Source organism: Hordeum vulgare, chromosome 6H (assembly GCF_904849725.1).
Source record: "Hordeum vulgare subsp. vulgare chromosome 6H, MorexV3_pseudomolecules_assembly, whole genome shotgun sequence".
NCBI lineage: Eukaryota > Viridiplantae > Streptophyta > Magnoliopsida > Poales > Poaceae > Hordeum > Hordeum vulgare.
Window position 1 is genome coordinate 465490201 of NC_058523.1, and position 18301 is coordinate 465508501.

The 18301-nt window shown below is 47.3% G+C and overlaps 2 protein-coding genes across 2 annotated transcripts; one reads left to right on the forward strand and one right to left on the reverse strand.

Moving 5' to 3' along the window:
* The first annotated feature begins 11154 nt into the window (after positions 1 to 11154).
* Positions 11155 to 12314, forward strand: LOC123401730. Its single transcript, XM_045095585.1, has one exon. It carries the CDS (start codon positions 11503 to 11505, stop codon positions 12052 to 12054), a length of 552 nt encoding a protein of 183 aa, XP_044951520.1. The 5' UTR covers positions 11155 to 11502; the 3' UTR covers positions 12055 to 12314.
* Positions 12078 to 17767, reverse strand: LOC123401731 (universal stress protein A-like protein). The gene is made up of 4 exons (XM_045095586.1): positions 17496 to 17767; positions 14734 to 14855; positions 14521 to 14639; positions 12078 to 12428 (listed from the first exon to the last, which is right to left on the reverse strand). Exons 1-4 carry the CDS (start codon positions 17677 to 17679, stop codon positions 12320 to 12322), a joined length of 534 nt encoding a protein of 177 aa, XP_044951521.1. The 5' UTR covers positions 17680 to 17767; the 3' UTR covers positions 12078 to 12319.
* Positions 17768 to 18301: the final 534 nt, after the last annotated feature.

The following is an 18301-nucleotide window of genomic DNA, read 5'->3' on the forward strand; positions in this document are numbered from 1 at the left end:
ACCACGTGCTAGAGGCCACCATGTTCGAGGAGGACGCCTAGTGGGACGGCCTGGACCGCGCCCTCGCCTTGTCGGCTGCGGGGGACTCTGTCGACGCCCCGCTGTTCGTCCCTGAGCCTCCCCTCCACCATCGCGCGCCGTCGAGCCCAAGACGGTGCCGGAGCACACGTCATCAAGGAAGCGCTCGCCACCTTCGCCCACTTGGCCAGAGAAGAAATATGAGTGGGTGGGGTTGTCCGGGAATGGATGAGCGCGCCGCCCGTCCGCTATGATGCCACGCGAGAGGAGGAGAAGGTCCACCTCGAGCAATGGCGGTAGCACTGGCTCGTCAAGGAGAAGGCGGAGGGACAATGACAGATGTTGTGGGAAAATGAGGAGGAGGCGCTACGCCTCGAGGAGGAGGAGAAGGAGGAGAAGCGCGTCCGGCTTGCCGCACTGCCGCCGTTGCCGCAGAAGCCGGAGGAAGCTGTCCTCGCAGCCTACGAGGCTGCATTTGGGTGGACTGGCCGCCTCCCAGCTTCATTAACCTCATCGATGACGACGTTGACGGCGACGTCAAGGGCAAGGATAAGATGGACGTCTCGAGCAGCGGGCGTGGACTTTTTTAATTTTAATTAATGTTTAATTATATTTTAAGTAGAGTTTGGCCGACGATTGACCGATCGGTTGTGTTTAATTAATGTTTTTATTATGTTTATGTGTGCCACGTGTTTATTATTTTTATTTTTAATTTTAATTTTGATACGGGTAAATTTAAATCTGCCTTCCGTTTGGCGCATCGATCGACCCAAATAAAAAAGCATCTCTCCGTGTGACCAACTTAAACAGACAAATCGCACATCTGGGTTGCCAAGTTGAAGTTACTCTTATCACGCCAATTAAAGTGTTACTGCAGTACAAATTCGAATTGAACCATGTAGATTCTACCCGCAGTACAAAAGGAAAAGAAAAGGAATCCACCAGTAGTACAAAGTGCTAGTCCAAGCAAGATCAAGTTCAAAAAACAGACACGGTGCTAGGGCAAAATACTTGGCGGGACATTAGGCTCCGGAGCTCCTCGTACCCAGATTGCCCCTGTGTAGCGCTAACGCGGCCGATGAGTTCACAGCAGTATAGCACGATGCACGCAAAATGCACCTACAACTCTTCCATTTTGTGAATCAGGTTCACCGGAGGACGTGCTCCGTAGGTCTGGACGCTGGCTTGACTGCTTGGCTAATGCCAGGTAGGAGCACTGTAGTAGTAGTACGGCGATAGCTTGCTTTTTTCTCTTGTCGTCGTCGTGTACCCGGGTGAGGGTGACAACACGGGCATGGGTGGCGACACGACACCTGGGACCTGGCAGCGGCAGGAATCTCTCTCGAGTGCGACTGCGGACAGGAGCAGGACAGCCCGGCCGAGCAAAGCAGCGGCAGCGCCGCGTGACGCGACCAAATTGTGGCGCCGCGCAGCGCGCAGAGCGAATGTAGCAAGCAAGCATCCTCCTCGCCTCCGGGCGGTCGCCCAACTGGACACGAGTGCTGCTTTACAGCATGTCTAATAGAGCCCTCAAATTCTTAAATCTAAAACCAGTTTTGACGGTTAAGAATTGATCATTTTTTACACTTTTAACAATTGAAAAACAGGGGCAAAGACTAGAACACTTAAACCCAACTCTTATAACGGAATATTTCGTTATAAGGGTTGGGTTTGAGTGTTCTAGTCTTTGCCCCAACCCCAACCTTTAAAACTGTCATTTGACATATCACAATTTTCACTAAAAAAACACAATCAACCTTCAAAACAAACACGGAAATGAAGATCATTGATGCATGGTTTAATAGTTTACATCACACAATCATCATCTTTCCCATTCATCGACACCATCACCAAAAAGTTGCACCTGACGCCATCTCCTAGACCACTTCCACGTCCATCAAGCACCTCAATTGTCGCCGGTGGTGGAGTCCTCCACTTCCACTTGTCATAAGTTTGAAGAATTTTTCAAACATGTTTAAATGGGAATGCTTTGCCCTTGGAAGTGGTCATCTCCTTGTACCTCAAGTCAGCAATTGCCTCCTACAAACCCACCAATAGCATAGTAAACATATATGTACTCACATAATAATAGCATAAAAAATCAAAATAAATGTGAAAAACATATATGTACTCAGATAGTCACTCTTCATGGTTCCACTAGGCAGTGCATCCTTCACTTGGTCCATTGCCGCACTCCAACGAGCACAATGGGGCTTCATCGACTCCCACCGGCCTTGAAGCGATCGATAACTACGAGGGATGTACCCACCGGTCTTCGGCTTGATCTTGCAATAGATGTCCTCTATGCGTTGCCAATAGCGTTTACCGGTTTGATCGGTACCGGTGCTTGCATCCAACCCCACATGTGCCCAAGCACGAACCAAGAGAATATCTTCGTCCTCGCTATAGTTTGTCGAGCACACGGTGGGTTTCGCAACGGCAGCGAACGCCTCCTCCTCTATCTCGGTCACCTCCTCCTCATCTTCCCCTTCCTCCTCCTCATCACCCTCTTCCTGCAAGTCATCGCCAAACACAAAAGGGTTCGAGAGGAGGAGCCCCGATGTCCACCTCCGCTTCTTCGAGAAGCCCCATGAACGACGTTGGCGGGGCAGGCATTCCGTCGAGCACCTCGTGCACAACGGGCGGAGGTGCGGGGGCCGGGGTGGACGGGGCGACTGGGGCGGGCGGGGCGGGCGTCGGCTTCTTCCTGGAGGTGGTCTTCTTCACCTTCGACGCCGCTGCCCCCATCGGCCCAAGGGAGGGCTTCTTCCTCACCTTCGGCGCCGCTGCGGCCGGGGTGGGCTGGGGAGGACGACGTGCTGGCCAGCACGCCGCCTCTTCGCGCCGACGGCCACCACCGACGGCACCTCCGGCGCGGGCAGAGGGAGCGAGGATGGGGCCGGCGCAGGCATCGCCGAGGCCGAGGCCGGGGCGGGGCGACGGGCGGAGGGAGGGAGGATGCGGGCGGGGCGGCCGGGGCGACGGAGGAGTCCGGCGGCGCCTCCATGGCTCGCCGCGGGGGTGACGGGATCGACGAGGCGTCCGACGGGAGGGAGCGCACGAGGGGAAATTTCCCTCCCGCGCAACGACCGGTGGAGTGCGGGTTGGAGGTGGGTTTCCCTCTCCAATCATCACTTTTACAGATTGGGAGGGTAACCCCAGATCCAATCCGTAATTTTTTTAAGGGTTTAGGGGTTCTATTATTTGCTGTTTTTTCGTTTCAACCCATAAATAACGGTTATTTCTGTTTATTTGAGGGTTTAAGGGCTCTACTAGACATGCTCTTAGGACATCTTCAACGACCATCCGTAAATTTTCTTCCGCTTTAGTTCACAAACAAGGGACAAGTCCTCGCTAAAGCATTGCAGCTCCGGGGCTCCAGCAAAGCCTTTTTTTTACCAAAATACTATTTTCACACACCAAAAATCCTGAAAAAGTATATACATAGGTATATATTCATAATACGTGCATATAATTTTTCATTGGTATTTATGCTCTTATGTAGCGTATACAAAAAAGACAAATACACAAATTAAAATGGGTCTTATCTTTGTTGTGTTTGGACCAATTTTTTTTATGTAGCACGTAAATAGTCGAATTACCTGATAAAACTTTTTACATACTTGACTATCATGTATATGTATTTGTATAAAAAATGATATCTTTTGAAGCTTTTAAATATACAATATTTTTTAGGTATACCGGGCTCACTCGAGCCCGGTCTCTGCAACGCCTCATTCACATGTCCCTGGACTTAAATATGGAATATAGACATGTAAGAGCATTTTCAGCGGAGGCGTTACCATACAACGTGTAATTTTTTTTACAACACCGAAATAGCCTTTTTTATGCCGGACCACACAATTGCTTCATTAGGCGTCGATTTTTTTAGCGTGCCAGAACGCCGCTTGAGCAGTCGCGACAAAATAAAGCGTGTGCGCTCAACAAAAATAACATTTTACATTCAATGTGAAACAAAGAAGATCAAACAAACACAAAATAATTCATCAAAAAATAGTTCAGTTATTATTACAACTCAAACAAATAATTAAACTCCAATACAATAAATAGCTTCCCACCGGCGGGTGATGTTCGTGTGCAGAACGGGACGTTTCAGGTGCGTCCGCGACGGAGGAAGCAGCGGTGGCCACCGGGGAAGAGGGGGAAGCGGTGCGCGTGGTGGGAACACCAGGAGGAAGCGTCGACGTGTTGCTGGAGAGGATGAGAAAGTCGCGCGCGAGTGGATATTTCAGATCCGGCAATTGGTAACATTCGCGCGGGCGGGTCGTTGTTCAGCGTGCCGTAGTGAACGCTGGAAAAAAGCAGCGCGCGGTGCAGTTTTATTCGGCGCGGGGAGTGGTTTTTAGTGCGCGCGTGATTTTTAAGAGTCTGCTGGAGCTGTTGGTTCGGTCGCGTGCACTAAAAAGTCGTTTTCTACAACGTGCGCGGCATATTTAGCGTTTCTGTTGGAGATGCACTAATTAGCCAATAATTTAAAGCTAACAGCACAAAATTCTCTCAAATCTGTAAGAATTTATTTAATTTATTTAAGTTCGGATATAATTTACATAAAGGGATGATATTTTGATCGTTTTTACTAAAAACTGCTTCCTCCATTTCTAAATATATATATTTTTAGAGATTTCATTAAAGAACTATATACGAAGCAAAATGAATGAATCTATATATTCTAAAGTATGTCTATATACATCCGTATGTAGTCCGCTAGTGAAACCTCTAGAAAGACTTATATTTAGGAATGGAGGAAGTATATAAGAAAAACTAAAGCCTATATCGAACGACCACCTTGTAAGCGTGGCCGCCTTGTCATGCCCCATTGCAGTCATCATCGTTATCCCTCAACGCAAAGATGCCGTAGGGCTGCGTCAGCCTTGTTCGGCAGGTGCCTGACGCTTGCGAAGGAGCCTATCCGCCTCGTGGTGCGTCGTGCAAAGGGCTGCCCTGGCCACGGTCGAAGCCGCCCTGGTGATGGCCTTGCCCCTAGCCAGCATTGGCGGAACATTCGCTAAACGACCACTCCTCGTCGATCCTGGCCATCTTGCTGTTAAGTCGGCGGTGGCGTCGGGCGTCCGCCTCCGCGGTGCTGACGGAGCGGTCGAGCGCCCACCGCGGTGAGGTCTGGACCGTTGCGGACCCATTTCGCCGCCACGTCCATCTTGGCGCACGCGATGCGGCAACATGTATTGCGCTGGTTGTACCTCGCGTGTTGCCGCACCGCGCGCTCGGCCTCGTATACCACGGCCCGAGCCGGAGGCATCGCCGAAACCGTCACTTCGAGGTAGTGGAGGATGCGGCCACCCGCCTTACCGATCGCGAGTGGCAGATCCTCCTTTATCGGGCGGCGATGCCGTCGTGGTGGCAAGGTGGGCCCGTCAATCCGCGCGCAGCGGTTGTGCGGTGGGGACGAAGCTGGCTTGTCCTTCATCTGGCGGAGGCATTGAGGGGGGCTCGTCCTTCACGCGACGGAGGCCCTAGAGGGCGTCGGCTCGTGCTGCACTCGGCCGCAGATGTGAATGTCACGATTCCGTGATGGGAACGGTGGCTCAACCTTCACATGTTAGAGATGCTGGACTCGCGGCAGGGACGATGGCTCTTCCTTCACGCGCGCCGGCGATGGTGGCGTAGGGGCCATCTGACTGAGTGAACGCTACGTCGTTATCTTGATATGACAGACGAAATCTTCCTATGTCTTAGCCGCCTCTGTGAGGAGACATGGTCTCTGCTGGTACTCCTCGTCGTCGGAGGACATGACTATCTCCTCCTTTCCAGAGGAGCCCGCAGTCGTGGATGCAGATGGACCTTGTGAGCGAGGGCGGTGACGCCACGATCCTACTGATGAGGAACTTCCATCGGCACAGAGAACCAGGACTTCGGCATCGCCGCTGGATTGGGAGAGGAGGAAGGGCTCGACGAGGGGGAGGAGAATGGTGCAATGCTCGGGAAGAGGAGTGTGGATTCGTTCGTCACCGGCGTAAGCCTTAAATAGCCACGACTAGGCTAGATGGAGGGGCGATTAGCACGCTTCAATTCGGTGCAACAATTAGGGTTGATTCCTCGGGATGCGGCGTACGCATTGAAGCTGCAACACCCAAGAGGTCGCGTACATCTGCGTCGCCTTCCCTTTCGATCAAATCATTGGCATCAATGCCGGCGCTCCATACTCTTGACCGGCATGAATGTGACGCGACAAGTGGCACATGAAAAGCAGGGGAAGGGTTTTGAAAAAATAGGATGGGTGGTGGTGGGGGGGGGGTTATGGGCCAGCGTGATCACGCACGGGTTTGGGGGCAGATCGGGCTCCCGCAAAGCCTCTCTATGTTTGTCTTTGGTTTACGAAAAAAATACATTTAAACCGTTGTTCAAATAGATACAGATCCATGTTGGATGATTTTCACGGTATAGACAACAGGGATGCATCGATTTGTAGGTTGCCTTTGGATATGCCATTATTTGAACTCCGCCGATGTGAATTAATGAGTTTAAAGCATTACACGTTGTACTTAGAAGGGTTGAACACGCTTTGCTATGTTGTTGATATTTTTTGATTTTCATAATTTTTTAATACTTAACCTATCTTAAAAATATAAGGTGTCTTAATTTTTGAAAAGGCAAACCTCTTTAAATTTGACCACATTTTTGAAAAAAGTATTTCAGTATCCATATCATCAAACCAGATTCTCAGATTCCTCATGAGATGAATTTTTCATATTTTAGTATTTAGTATTATGTATGTCGATATTTTTACCTCTCAACTTGGTTAAAGCTTAAAAATGTTAATTTTTTAATAAACTAATACACCTTAAATTTTAGAATGGAGTGAGTATTAGGTCTGGTTAGTGGGAAAGATAATGGAGTGTCTTTTCTTTTTATTCATATAATGTGGGGTTTTGACGGGTTTTCGTGGTGTGATTTTGTGATCTTCTAATCAACTCATACTTATGTAAGAAAAAAAAATCGACGTCGGTGAGTGTATGTAGTATATTGATGCTACATAGGATCATATATTGATGCTACATAGTATCACATGTTGACGCTATCTTTTTCTAGATGATTGGAGGGTGTCTAGATTTGATAAGTTTTTATAGATTGGTTTCCTTTAATTGATATAAAAAATTGCTGACCCAGTCAAAATAATGAATCAAATTCAATATTTAATTTCTCAACGAAATAAGAGAGCATAGAAATTAAAATAATTAAGTAAAAGATTGTTGATCCGATCAAAATCAGTGATCCAATTCTAAATTAATGATTTAATTGAACGAGAGACTTTAATTCTAAAAAGATTAGTGATATAGTACTACTTCCGTCACAGTTTAGAAGGCATAGTTAAATTTACGTGTTTTTCCATAACAGACAAGGTTTAGATCGTATTGCATTTACTCCTATCAGCTAATTAATACTCTATTGTACTACTTTTATATGAATGCATAGGATGAATGCTATTTTTTTAACTATCTCACAACCAATCAATAACCATATTGGTTTCAGAAAATTTTCATGCATGTCTTTTAAACCGTGACGGAGAAAGTATATATTTTGTTTCAAGTGTAAATTCGTTCCTTCATCCCATATTGCCAAGATACTTCAAAAAGTGTGCGTGTCCTGCTGGATACTATCAGGTACTCGGATGTTTTCTTGATACGGTCCGATACGTATTTTACAAGTCGCTTGATTTTTTATTTAAAACAAAGAAATAACGTTTGATACGCCTGGGATAGTGCTGCGAGATGTATGCCGTATTATCTTTCTGTTCTTATAGGCTCAACAGTCAACACTGTATGAGGTTCTTGGCTCCCGTTCCCGACCTTCCTCTAGGGTTCCTCCCATCCTCCCCTCACCGCCACCGGCCCTTCTAGGGACCCTGCCGCCACCAGCCGTCCCCGCCCCCCTCCCCCTTTCCCCCTCCCGGATCCGTCCCCGTGCCGCCTCCCAGGGAGGTGGGCGGGGCGGCGCGAGCCCCTCCCCTCTTCGGCCTCCCTCCTTTCCCCATCACTCCCTGCCACCGCCGACTGTCGCCCCCGACGCTTGGCCGGGTGGTGTTGGCGGCGGCGGGACTGCATGTCCCCGCGCGCGCGGCTCCCTACTCGGGGGCATGGAGGCGGCGGCGGTGCTCCTCATCTCGGCAATGGCCCGGCGACCGACAAGAGTGGCCGGCGACGCGCGAGGTGGTGGTGTGGCCCCTTGGCGATGAGACGGCGTGGTGACGCAGGTTGGCCGGCGGCGCGTCCCCGGCCCAGATCTGGGCCCTGCGGGCCCCATCTGGGTCCTTGCGGGCCACCCCCCGGTGTGGCTTCATCGTCGTTTGTGTGGTGAGGAGGAGGAGCAGCTCGGACGGGGGGCGGTGACGCCGACGGCGTGCCTGCTGCAGCGCGATGGCGGGAGCATTGCGGGCATGAAGGGCCCGACCGGGCTTGTGGGCCCACGGCCCTAGTATGCTCCTGCTATTGTGTCCGGTCGGCTACCATCAACGACGGTGGAGGTTGTACCCTCCCACGTGCCGACGGTGTTGTGGCCCTTAGTCCCGGCTCCTATTCCCTGCTGTGCAGGCCTCACCTCTTGGTGCAGTGATGAGACGGTGTGGAGGCTTCATGACCGCGGTAGCGCAAGATGGTGGTCAGTTTGGTGGCAGGCTCAGGAGCATCGGAGGTGAAGATTGGGATCGGGAGAAACCCTTGACGGCGAGGACCGCAAGGACCGACGCGGCGACGCCGATGGGTGCCGCCGGACCTTCCTGGAGGGCGTCGGGGGCGACCCTTCCTCTTGCCTCGTCACGTACCGGGGAAAACCCTTGGCAGCAGCGTCGTCATCGTCGCGGTCCTTCTTGGAGGTGTTGATTGGTACCGGTGCTTTGGAGCTTGGTGGGAGGTCTTCGGTGGGCGCAGTGGTTGTGAAACTTCTTCATTTTTGTCGATCCGCCGTTGCCGGCATTTTTATCTTGTTGTTTCTCTTTCGTTTCTTTTGGGTGTGATTGTGCTGCTTCCGCCCCAGCACTTACTGTTGGCTGTATCGGTTGATTGCTTTGTAATACAAAGCAGGGGGAAACCCTTTTTCGAAACAGTCAACACTGTATGTGCTGATATTTTGGTTCTTGTGCATCAAAACGTGTGCCTTATTTCAAGGAAATCACCTAGTATATATTTGGCCGATCTAGATTTTGAGATATTGGAGGAGATAGATATGTGCTATTTGCCTCTAATTGCTTACATGTCACTCTTGATTATATGGAGGAGTAAGACAAGCAAAAAGTGAAGGAGTGAGCTCTTATGCAAGAGCCAACATCTATCAATGCTCTTTGATAAAAGCATTTAATGAGAGAAAAGAGATAAAAAAGTGAAAACAAATTAACCTTATAGTTATCCCTATTGTATTAGTGATCAATAATGCTAGCTCTTGAAGCCATGACATGTTTATATAGTCAACAACTCGCTAAACTATTAGGTTGGTCATAATGGAAGTATCATATGTATTTATCATGCATGTTTATTAGGTAATTTTGATGAGATGACATAGAATTAAATAAAGAAAAAGAGGATTGAATATCATATCATAATATTATATCATATTAAATGATGTGTCGTGCATGATAATAAATGAACTATCATATAATATTAACTTATGATACTATGCATTACAGATATAATACTCTTGTTAAAATTATATGATATTTTCAAGGAATTTTGATGTAATTTTTATTATGTTTGAGATGCTTTATATTTCGGGTGAACTTTTATAATATAATAGATCTGATCATTTTCGCCAAAAACAAACTGCTCGGACATAAGAGCAATTTCAACGGGACGATCCATTTCATCCGTCGTCGCCCGTTTGGGTCCGTGCGCACAAAAGTTGGCCCAACGCGCCGACCCAAACGGACGCGCGTATGCTTTTTGTCCGTCTTCCGATCCATTCCCGGTTCATTTTTGAACCTGATTTGCGTCGGTGCGGATATGAAGTTGACGGGCGAGGCGCCCGCCCACTTCCCTCCCTGGCCCATAAGTCGGCGGCAAAGCGACCATTTTTCCCTTAATTTCCCCCAAACCCTCCCGCTCGCCCCCGCGCCCGCTCCCATCGTCATGAACGACGTCCTCGAGGCCGCCGCCGCCATCGCCTCCATGGCCTCGCCCGTCGCCGCCGCCGAAGCCAGAGGCAAGGCCCGCACCCCCCGCAAGGTCGTCGCGTCGCCCAAGAGGAAGGAAAAAAGAGTTGACCCCCGAGGAGCGTGCCATGGTGTCGACCAAGAAGAAGGGCCGGAGGCACGTGCAAGATGCAAGGGGCAAAGGCAGCTGCCGCCGTCGCCATCGCCGCCGCCGTGCAACACGAAGACACCAATGCCCGGATGAAGGCGGCCTTGTTGTACATATGGGTAAACCCTAGCCGATGGGTGCAAAGCCGATAACCGACCCAAACGAATAAAAAACAGATAAAATTATCGTCCGTTTGGATCGACGTGTTGAAGTTGCTCAGGCTTTACATTAGGCCGTCCAGTTCTCCTGTTCCATACAGGATGGGAATTATCGGCCTCCAAAAAGGGTTATGTATTTCCAGTCGTTGAGCGGTGCATGCTTCTCGTGGTTCAATCAGTAGAATGTATCTGCTCGAGTGACAAGGACGTCCACGTTGCTACGTACATAGGCAAAATTATTGTGCCTCCTACACGCTGCCAAAATACCATCCGTAGCCTACACGGAGGATGTCTACCACTAGACCGTATTCGAACAAATATCATGGAACAGGAAAACCAAACCCTAGGCCTAGCATGTCACCTCATGGAATTCGATTATATGCGAGGCGTTTTTAGATCGGCATGCCCAAGAAAGGTGATAGTCAAGCGGAAGCAGTAGGCGCTCATTCCTCTGCGCCCCCACAATCTGCTAAAGCGGAGGGGGAAAGCAATCAAAGAAGCCAAAGCGATGTGATGTCCCCGCCCTGCCCTGCTCCTGCTCGCCGCTGCTCTCTGCTACGGTTGCTTTGATCCAATGCAACGTCCAAAAGCAAAAGCAGAGAGCCAGCAGCACAGTAGAGATAGTACTACATACAGTGAGAGTGTGAGGGCAAGGCCAACCGGGCAGAGAGAGGCTCTGCATGCATGCATGCATGCCGAGGGAGGGAGACGTTATGCCAAGCCCGCGCATTGAACTGCTCCAAAGCAGGCGCCTTTCTCGCGGTCCGATGCGTTCAAAGATCTCTGCGGCGAGCGAGAGACGGAGGAAGAAAAGGAAAAAGAATGAGTGAAAAGATGGGCGATGCAACATCATCATACCAGCGCTTGGAGTGCTAGAGCGAAAAGGAATTTTGTTCAATTCAAACCCCGGGCCTCTGCCTCTGCCTCTGCCTCGCACCCCTCCATCATAAAAGGACCACACCGCTGCACCCTCTGCACCCACGAAGCCAGCGACGCTCCATCGCAAGCCATACTCTTCCATTTCCTCGAGTAGTTTTCCAGAGCCGAGAGGAGAGGAGAAGATGGCTTCCATGACCCAGGCCATGCCGTACTACCCCGCCACCGACCCCATCATGCACGCGCGGCCGGCCGCCACGTCGAGGGGCTCCTTCGCGCCGGTGTTCACCGTGCTGGGCGTCATCTCCTTCCTCGCCGTGGTCGCCTGCGTCGCGGGGCGGCTGTGCGGCCGCCGGCTCTCCAAGAAGAAGGCCTACGCCGACCAGCACTACTACGGCACCAACGCGGTCGGCGGCGACCTGGAGAAGGGCTTCGAGGTCAAGTACCCGCCGATGAAGCCCATGCCCAGCTCCCGCGCGGTGATCCACGACATGGACGATGGCTTCGAGATCAAGTTCGCGCCGGGGAAACCCGCCGCGTGGAAGACCGACGCCAAGGCCGACAGCAGAGGCCGCCACCACCACCAGCAGCAGCACCACCACCATCCCCAGGTCGGCGGCATGCCCAAGGAGTACGCCGGTTTCAGGTACCCCGCGGGCGCGGCTGCCAACGGCGCTGTCAGGCAAGGGCAGCAAGTAAGGGGCGGAACGTTCGTCTCTGCAAAGCCCGGTTCATGATCATCACATCACATCACAGTAGCTTAGGTTCATCACAACTTGATGTATCTCATCATATGATAAGAGTGTCTTGTCTTGTACTCTTGTCTGTCTACTAGGCATCCATGATCCATCCGCGATAATAGCGGCGTTTTCGTTCTTCACTCTAGTTTTGGGGCGCGCTCTGCAAGGTTTGTACTACTAGTTCCCAGCCACTCCCAGATTTTATTCTGTAAGTACATTAGACCCATCAAGCAGTGAAGAACATCCCATTCTCACGAGAGCATCAGTCGTCGATGGGGTCCTGGGGAGTCTCATTGGCCTTGCGCTTGATGGTGATGACGGGGCATTCAGCATGCTTGACGCAGTACTCGCTCACCGCGCCCAAGAAAACCCTGCAACGGAAAACACCAACCGTTTAGTTCAAGCGAAAAATTCGACCTTGCTTTACCCGCAAGAATGGACCACACTAGATAGTTCAGTAATGTGCACTTTGTCAGAAGAAGAATCTAAGCTGAATATTAAAATACTGTGGTCACATAGGAAGGAACAAAACGAATGTACCTGAAAACATAAAAAGGAAACCTTATGTATGGTTGCATCATAAGGATGCGTTCCCAGACTATGATAGAATGCATCTGGATTTGAAAAATATTATGGGAAGATAAAACCCTCACACCGTCTCTTATTCTGGAAAGATAAAATTAGGTTGTGGAAAATTTGCATTGGTCACAGCTATCGGCTATGGGTGCAAACATAGCCATATGACATCTGTCCATGTGAAAACTTCACCATTTCTGGAAACTAAAAAAATAAGTATAACAATGTAAAAATGCCCTTTGCATCAGTGCTATAAAGTGTTGCAGAGATGTAATGTATAGCAGAATTACATCCCATCGTAATTATATCTCTTAAATTGGTAGAAAACAGTGAGTTGGCAAGATTTGTAATCAAATTACATAACCCTGAATAGCAGCCAACCAGCTCAATGACATACCAGGGCAATAGCATACACGTACATGTGTACCGCATTACTAGTTCTACACAGATAGACCACTTACATCATAGGCAGGGGTATGATTAATTTCTTTTGAGGAGGGGGTACGATTAGTTCTGTACGAACAGGACGTTAAATCATCGAGTCTTTTTAGTAGTGGCACGTTCTCCTAGAGTAATACTTAAAAAGTGATTATCAGTAGGCTTTTTTCACAATAGCTAGGCACGCTTCTACTGTTGCTTGATTTACAAGGCAGCATCTTGTCTAGGGAGCACGAATGTCGAAATCCCTCTTAATGCGCAGGCATGCGCACAAAGTGGTAAAGAACTTACAGCCTGCATCTATGCACTCTGAAATTTCAGTACTTGACAGTATTTAGCACCAACACAAATCAGAGGGAATGGCAGGATCCGACTGTACCAACGGGAAAGGCCACAACTTAAATCTAGACATGTAGGACTTCATTAGAAGGTGCAAGGGCATAACAATGCACTATGTATTTTCTGATCATCTAGTCCATCTAAGGTTACTTTTTTACTATTACAAATATGAAAGGAATAAGATACTTTTTTTTTCTAAGAAAAGCATGTCATGATGACAAATTGGGAAGGAGGTTTGGTATGCCAAATACAGAGGATAAAATGCAGACAACTTATTCGAAAGAGACCTATGTACAGAGTTCAACAGTATCAAATTTATTGTGGTACGTTCAGATTTGAGTTCAAGGTTAGCAAATCAAGCATGGCATCCATATTCTAATGTTTTTATCCACAATAATATTTCACAGGTTAAGTTAGATGGGTGATCAGCACAAATTTGAGGACGACAAAAAACTGTTGGCTATTTTCCCATGATCTGTTAAGACATAGCTGTGGGTTATCCAACAGATCTAATTCAAAGCGCCTCTATTCAATCCTCATCTTAGAGATCTCCATCATAACTATATAACCAGAAGTCCAAAATTGACAAGATCAAGATGCAAGAACTGATGTTCTATACTTGCATCTGAAAATACAACGCTTATCGCAAATACTGTAAACATTTGATAAAAGAAATAAAGTTGTTCTGGTACAATCATCTATTCATCTAACAAGCATGAAAATTAGCAAAACGACATTTGCATGTTTGGCATGTTCGTAAGATAGGTATGCTTGCTTCAGAATACAGCAAACGTTAACCTGCCACTATACCAAGGTAACAAACAGAAAGAAACAGAGGAAGGACAATACTGTAATATCATAACAATTTCACGAAACCAACTGTTCAAATGCCCGCATCAACGACACAGTACATTCGGTCCAGCCCAATTTTGCCGAAAAAATTTGATAGTGAATATATATCTTAGCCAGGATGGGATGCACACCTAGTTGATGAACCATTTTATCAAAATATACATGTAGCCATGTTACTGCACAATGAAGATTATTCATACGACCTTCTGTAAAAATGATATTCAAGCTGACATGGTAAGTGATTTTAACATAAATTACCTCTGAAATGGCCCGAGGCCTCTACTTCCCACAACTAGAAGATCAGGCTGGACTCTCTTCACCTCATGGCAGATAACCTCCTTTGGATCCCCCTGTTTGGTCCAAGCTTCACATTTTATCTGCAGCATAATTAGATAAGCTGTTAGGGACCAAAACGGTAACTGCTCCTGACTGGAGCCTACAGTACTGGAGAAAAAAACAAAATGTAACTACCCCCAATCGATGGCATTCATTCACGAAGTACTCAAGTAGGTGAATCCCTCTTATCTTGTCTCTCTGCTTCATGCTCTGGAAGTCCGTCGGTGATGCATATATACTATCCACATCATCAAATCCTTTTGAATTGGCAACAAAGATAAATCAGAAATACATCAGGCAGACAAAAAAACTATGATCCAGATTATGTAATGTTTAAGCAAATACTCGGTACTCCATAGTGTACTGTTTCATGATAAACTGGGAGAAAATGATACTACAGATGCATGTGACATGAGCCTACAAGAAGTCATTTACTGATCAGAATTCAGGCTGAACATCCACATTAAATGGTCCCTGAGCCTGACAGTGCATCTTAAGGCAGGATTCCTATAGAAACAATTTGTTATTAACTACTCCCTCCGTTCCTAAATATATGTCTTTTTAGAGGTTCTATTAGGGGACTACATGCGGATGTATATAAACATACTTTAGAGTGTAGATTCACTCAGTTTGCTTCGTATGTAGTCCCGTAATGAAATCTCTAAAAAGACTTATATTTAGAAACGGAGGGAGTATACCATATTATAACATAAAGCACTAGCACCGACTGAGTTAGTTTACTACCCAGATATCTTACAGGCAAGGAGCTATTTCAAGGAGCAAGAAGAAGTGACAAAAAGGAGACAAAGAGGAAAAGCAATTGAAGTGGCATCAAGAGAAGTGTTCCCTAAGCTTTCTTGGTCATTCTCTACTGAATTTCGAGTATCAGCTGAAGTGCCTTTTAGTCCAAATATCGCAAGAACAGAACAAAGATTCAGGTCAACTCACTGGAAAGCACAAAAGCTATTTTGTCGCATACACTAGTTCAAGTGGCATAGCAAACATGGAGAAAAACAAGCATGCAAAAGTTAGTAAACAACTCGATGGACAGCCAACTCATGTGGATACTTATTACGTACTTAATACCCTGCAGTTGCTATTAACGGCACAATGAGCCTTTACCTTCGTCCGGCCATTCCAGGGGAATCAAAAGGACTATACTGCCATGTTAATTCATGAAAATCTTTGCAAAGTAAAATTAAACAGCTTTATTTTTTGGAGCACTTTCTCTCTGCTCGTCCACTATAAAATTGATGGGCAACTCTTCTTTCTTGTAAATAATTTTGAATATTTTGAGTGGACTTAGGACAAATTATTCCCAGAATTTTGCTGGAGGTATGCCCCCAAGGGCATGACAAGAAAAACTTTAGTGCCGACAGAAAAATAAAGTCATTTATTCCTGAAGAACGGTTGAATGAAGCAAATAGCACTTTGTGCAGTTATAACAGCAAGACAAGAGGAAACTCTTCCACCCCAAAATGGCCTAAATAGGATACTATACACAAACAGGTAGTACGAGCAAAATATTGCTGCAAGAGCATCATTTCTGCAAACACCAGAAACAAGGTGTTGCAGAAAATAGTAGAGCAGCAAAAACAGCTGAGGAGTGGTAGATTATGGGTGCAAAGCCTTAGAAAAGGTGCAAGACGTAGATGTTCCATAATGCCTTGCCTTCCCTCTGAACCACCAATTACCACTCCGCCCAGATGTTTTATTAAATTAAGTGGTATAAAATAGTTGTCAGTAAAATACCAAATTGTCATAATCGATGTGATCCCACCCCATTTATAGCATAGCATGGTTAAGCAATATAACTACATCACTGGCGACAAGGAATAGGGTGAAGACGAAGTGAGCCCAACTGGGGCGCATCAATCAAATGACATGCTCTTCTAAACTGTGCAGTATGCCTTGCATTTAAAAATACACTGTGTAGTGCCACCAAATGCGTTTATTAAGTTTAGAGGATATAAAACTTCTGCAATCTGCATTTACACAAATTACAAAGCACTAGTATCACACCAGTTATGTAAAAAAAAAAGCATGCAGTACCCTCTATCCAGAAACAGCAAAAAATACATAACCAGCAACCCAGCAAATTACAAAGCACCAGTATCACACCAGTTATGTAAATAAAGAAGGCAGTGCAGTACCCTCTATCCAGAAACAGCAAAAAATACATAACCAGCAGTCCAGTTCAGTACATTATTAACAGTAGACAACAGGTAAGGAAATCAGAGCCACTTGGTATACCGACCGCTTCTGATCATGGAATTTGTAGTGGTACACTTAAATTCAGATGCCACAACTACCAACAAGGCAAGAACTACCAGTTAGTATGAGTAGCCTACTTCAATTGTACTCCCTCTGTAAGCTTTTATAAAACGTCTTATAAAAGCTTAGAGAGGGAGTACATACCATTTACTAACCCTGAAACAGAACAAGCTCCTTATATATGCAAACCAAAAAGGATGCTACGATGCATCAGAAGTATGCAATCTGCCTCTTCTGCCCTGAGTTCCATACAGTAGTACGATTCAAACCAAAACACTACCAGTCTACACAGGTCGCAGCAGTAGAAGCATCCCGTGTACATGAACAGTGGGATTGCAGTAAGGATAACATGGATCAATGCTAAGAATTCGTAATGCGTTTGATATGAAACCACTAGGGCGTGCAACAAACAGCTACACTGTGATCGGAGAAGAGTCACCGCCCACATCGCGACGGCATCGCATACCAAGGCCACACCACCACCACCACCACCACCACCACCCTGCGCCGACCGAGAGGGGACCGGCGCATTTCGTCGAGCACCCCAAGCACGCAGCAAGCAAGCAAATCCACCCATGGGGCATTTCACGGGGCGCACGAGAGGGGCGCGCGGCTGCACGTACCGTCCTCGTCGGGGACCTGGACGTGGAGGAAGAGGAGGTGGAAGCCGTCGGTGTTGGAGCGGACGAGCTTGGAGAGCATCCAGTCGAAGGCGGAGCGGCAGCTGATGGAGGGGTGCGGGTACCCCTTGAGCGACGACTCGTTCACCGCCATCATCACCCGCGTCGGCGCCGACGAATCCGCCATTCGCGCACGCCCTCGCTCGCTGTTTGCTTCCTTGGCAAGAAGAAGGGGAAGAGGAGTTTTGGGGAAATTTTGAGGAGGACAAAAAGCAATCTACGCTTTCCTTCTTCATTTATACTGGCGGGTCCAGTCATTTTCACCCTTTTTTGCTATGGCCACATGAGAATAGGTTCATCATCGAGGCCCAAAAGCCCCTCGATCTTGGAATATCCGTGTGAATTTCCGTTACTAGCTTGAATGGAATTGTGTTGGCCAATCAGTTTAAGATAACTGCTCTCTTTGTAAAATTTACAAAACTCACTCTTGAGAAAATGTTTTCATCATTTGTACTACATCCGTTCCATAACATAAAAAACGTTTTTAACACTAGCGCCATACATAACGGGGCCCCACTTTGTTGGGTAGTCATTGTTGCCCCGTTCTTATTCTGTTTTATATAAAGACACCTTCAATACAAAACTCTAAAACAGAAATTGTATTCGCATGTGGATAATGATACGGGAGTTGGCCATTTAACCATGTCCGCTTACATTTCTAAGCAAATTGAACAAAGCGGATGAATTCCATGTAGATTGAATTATTTGTATTTAAACCGGTTCAAATCCATTACATTTTTGGCACACTT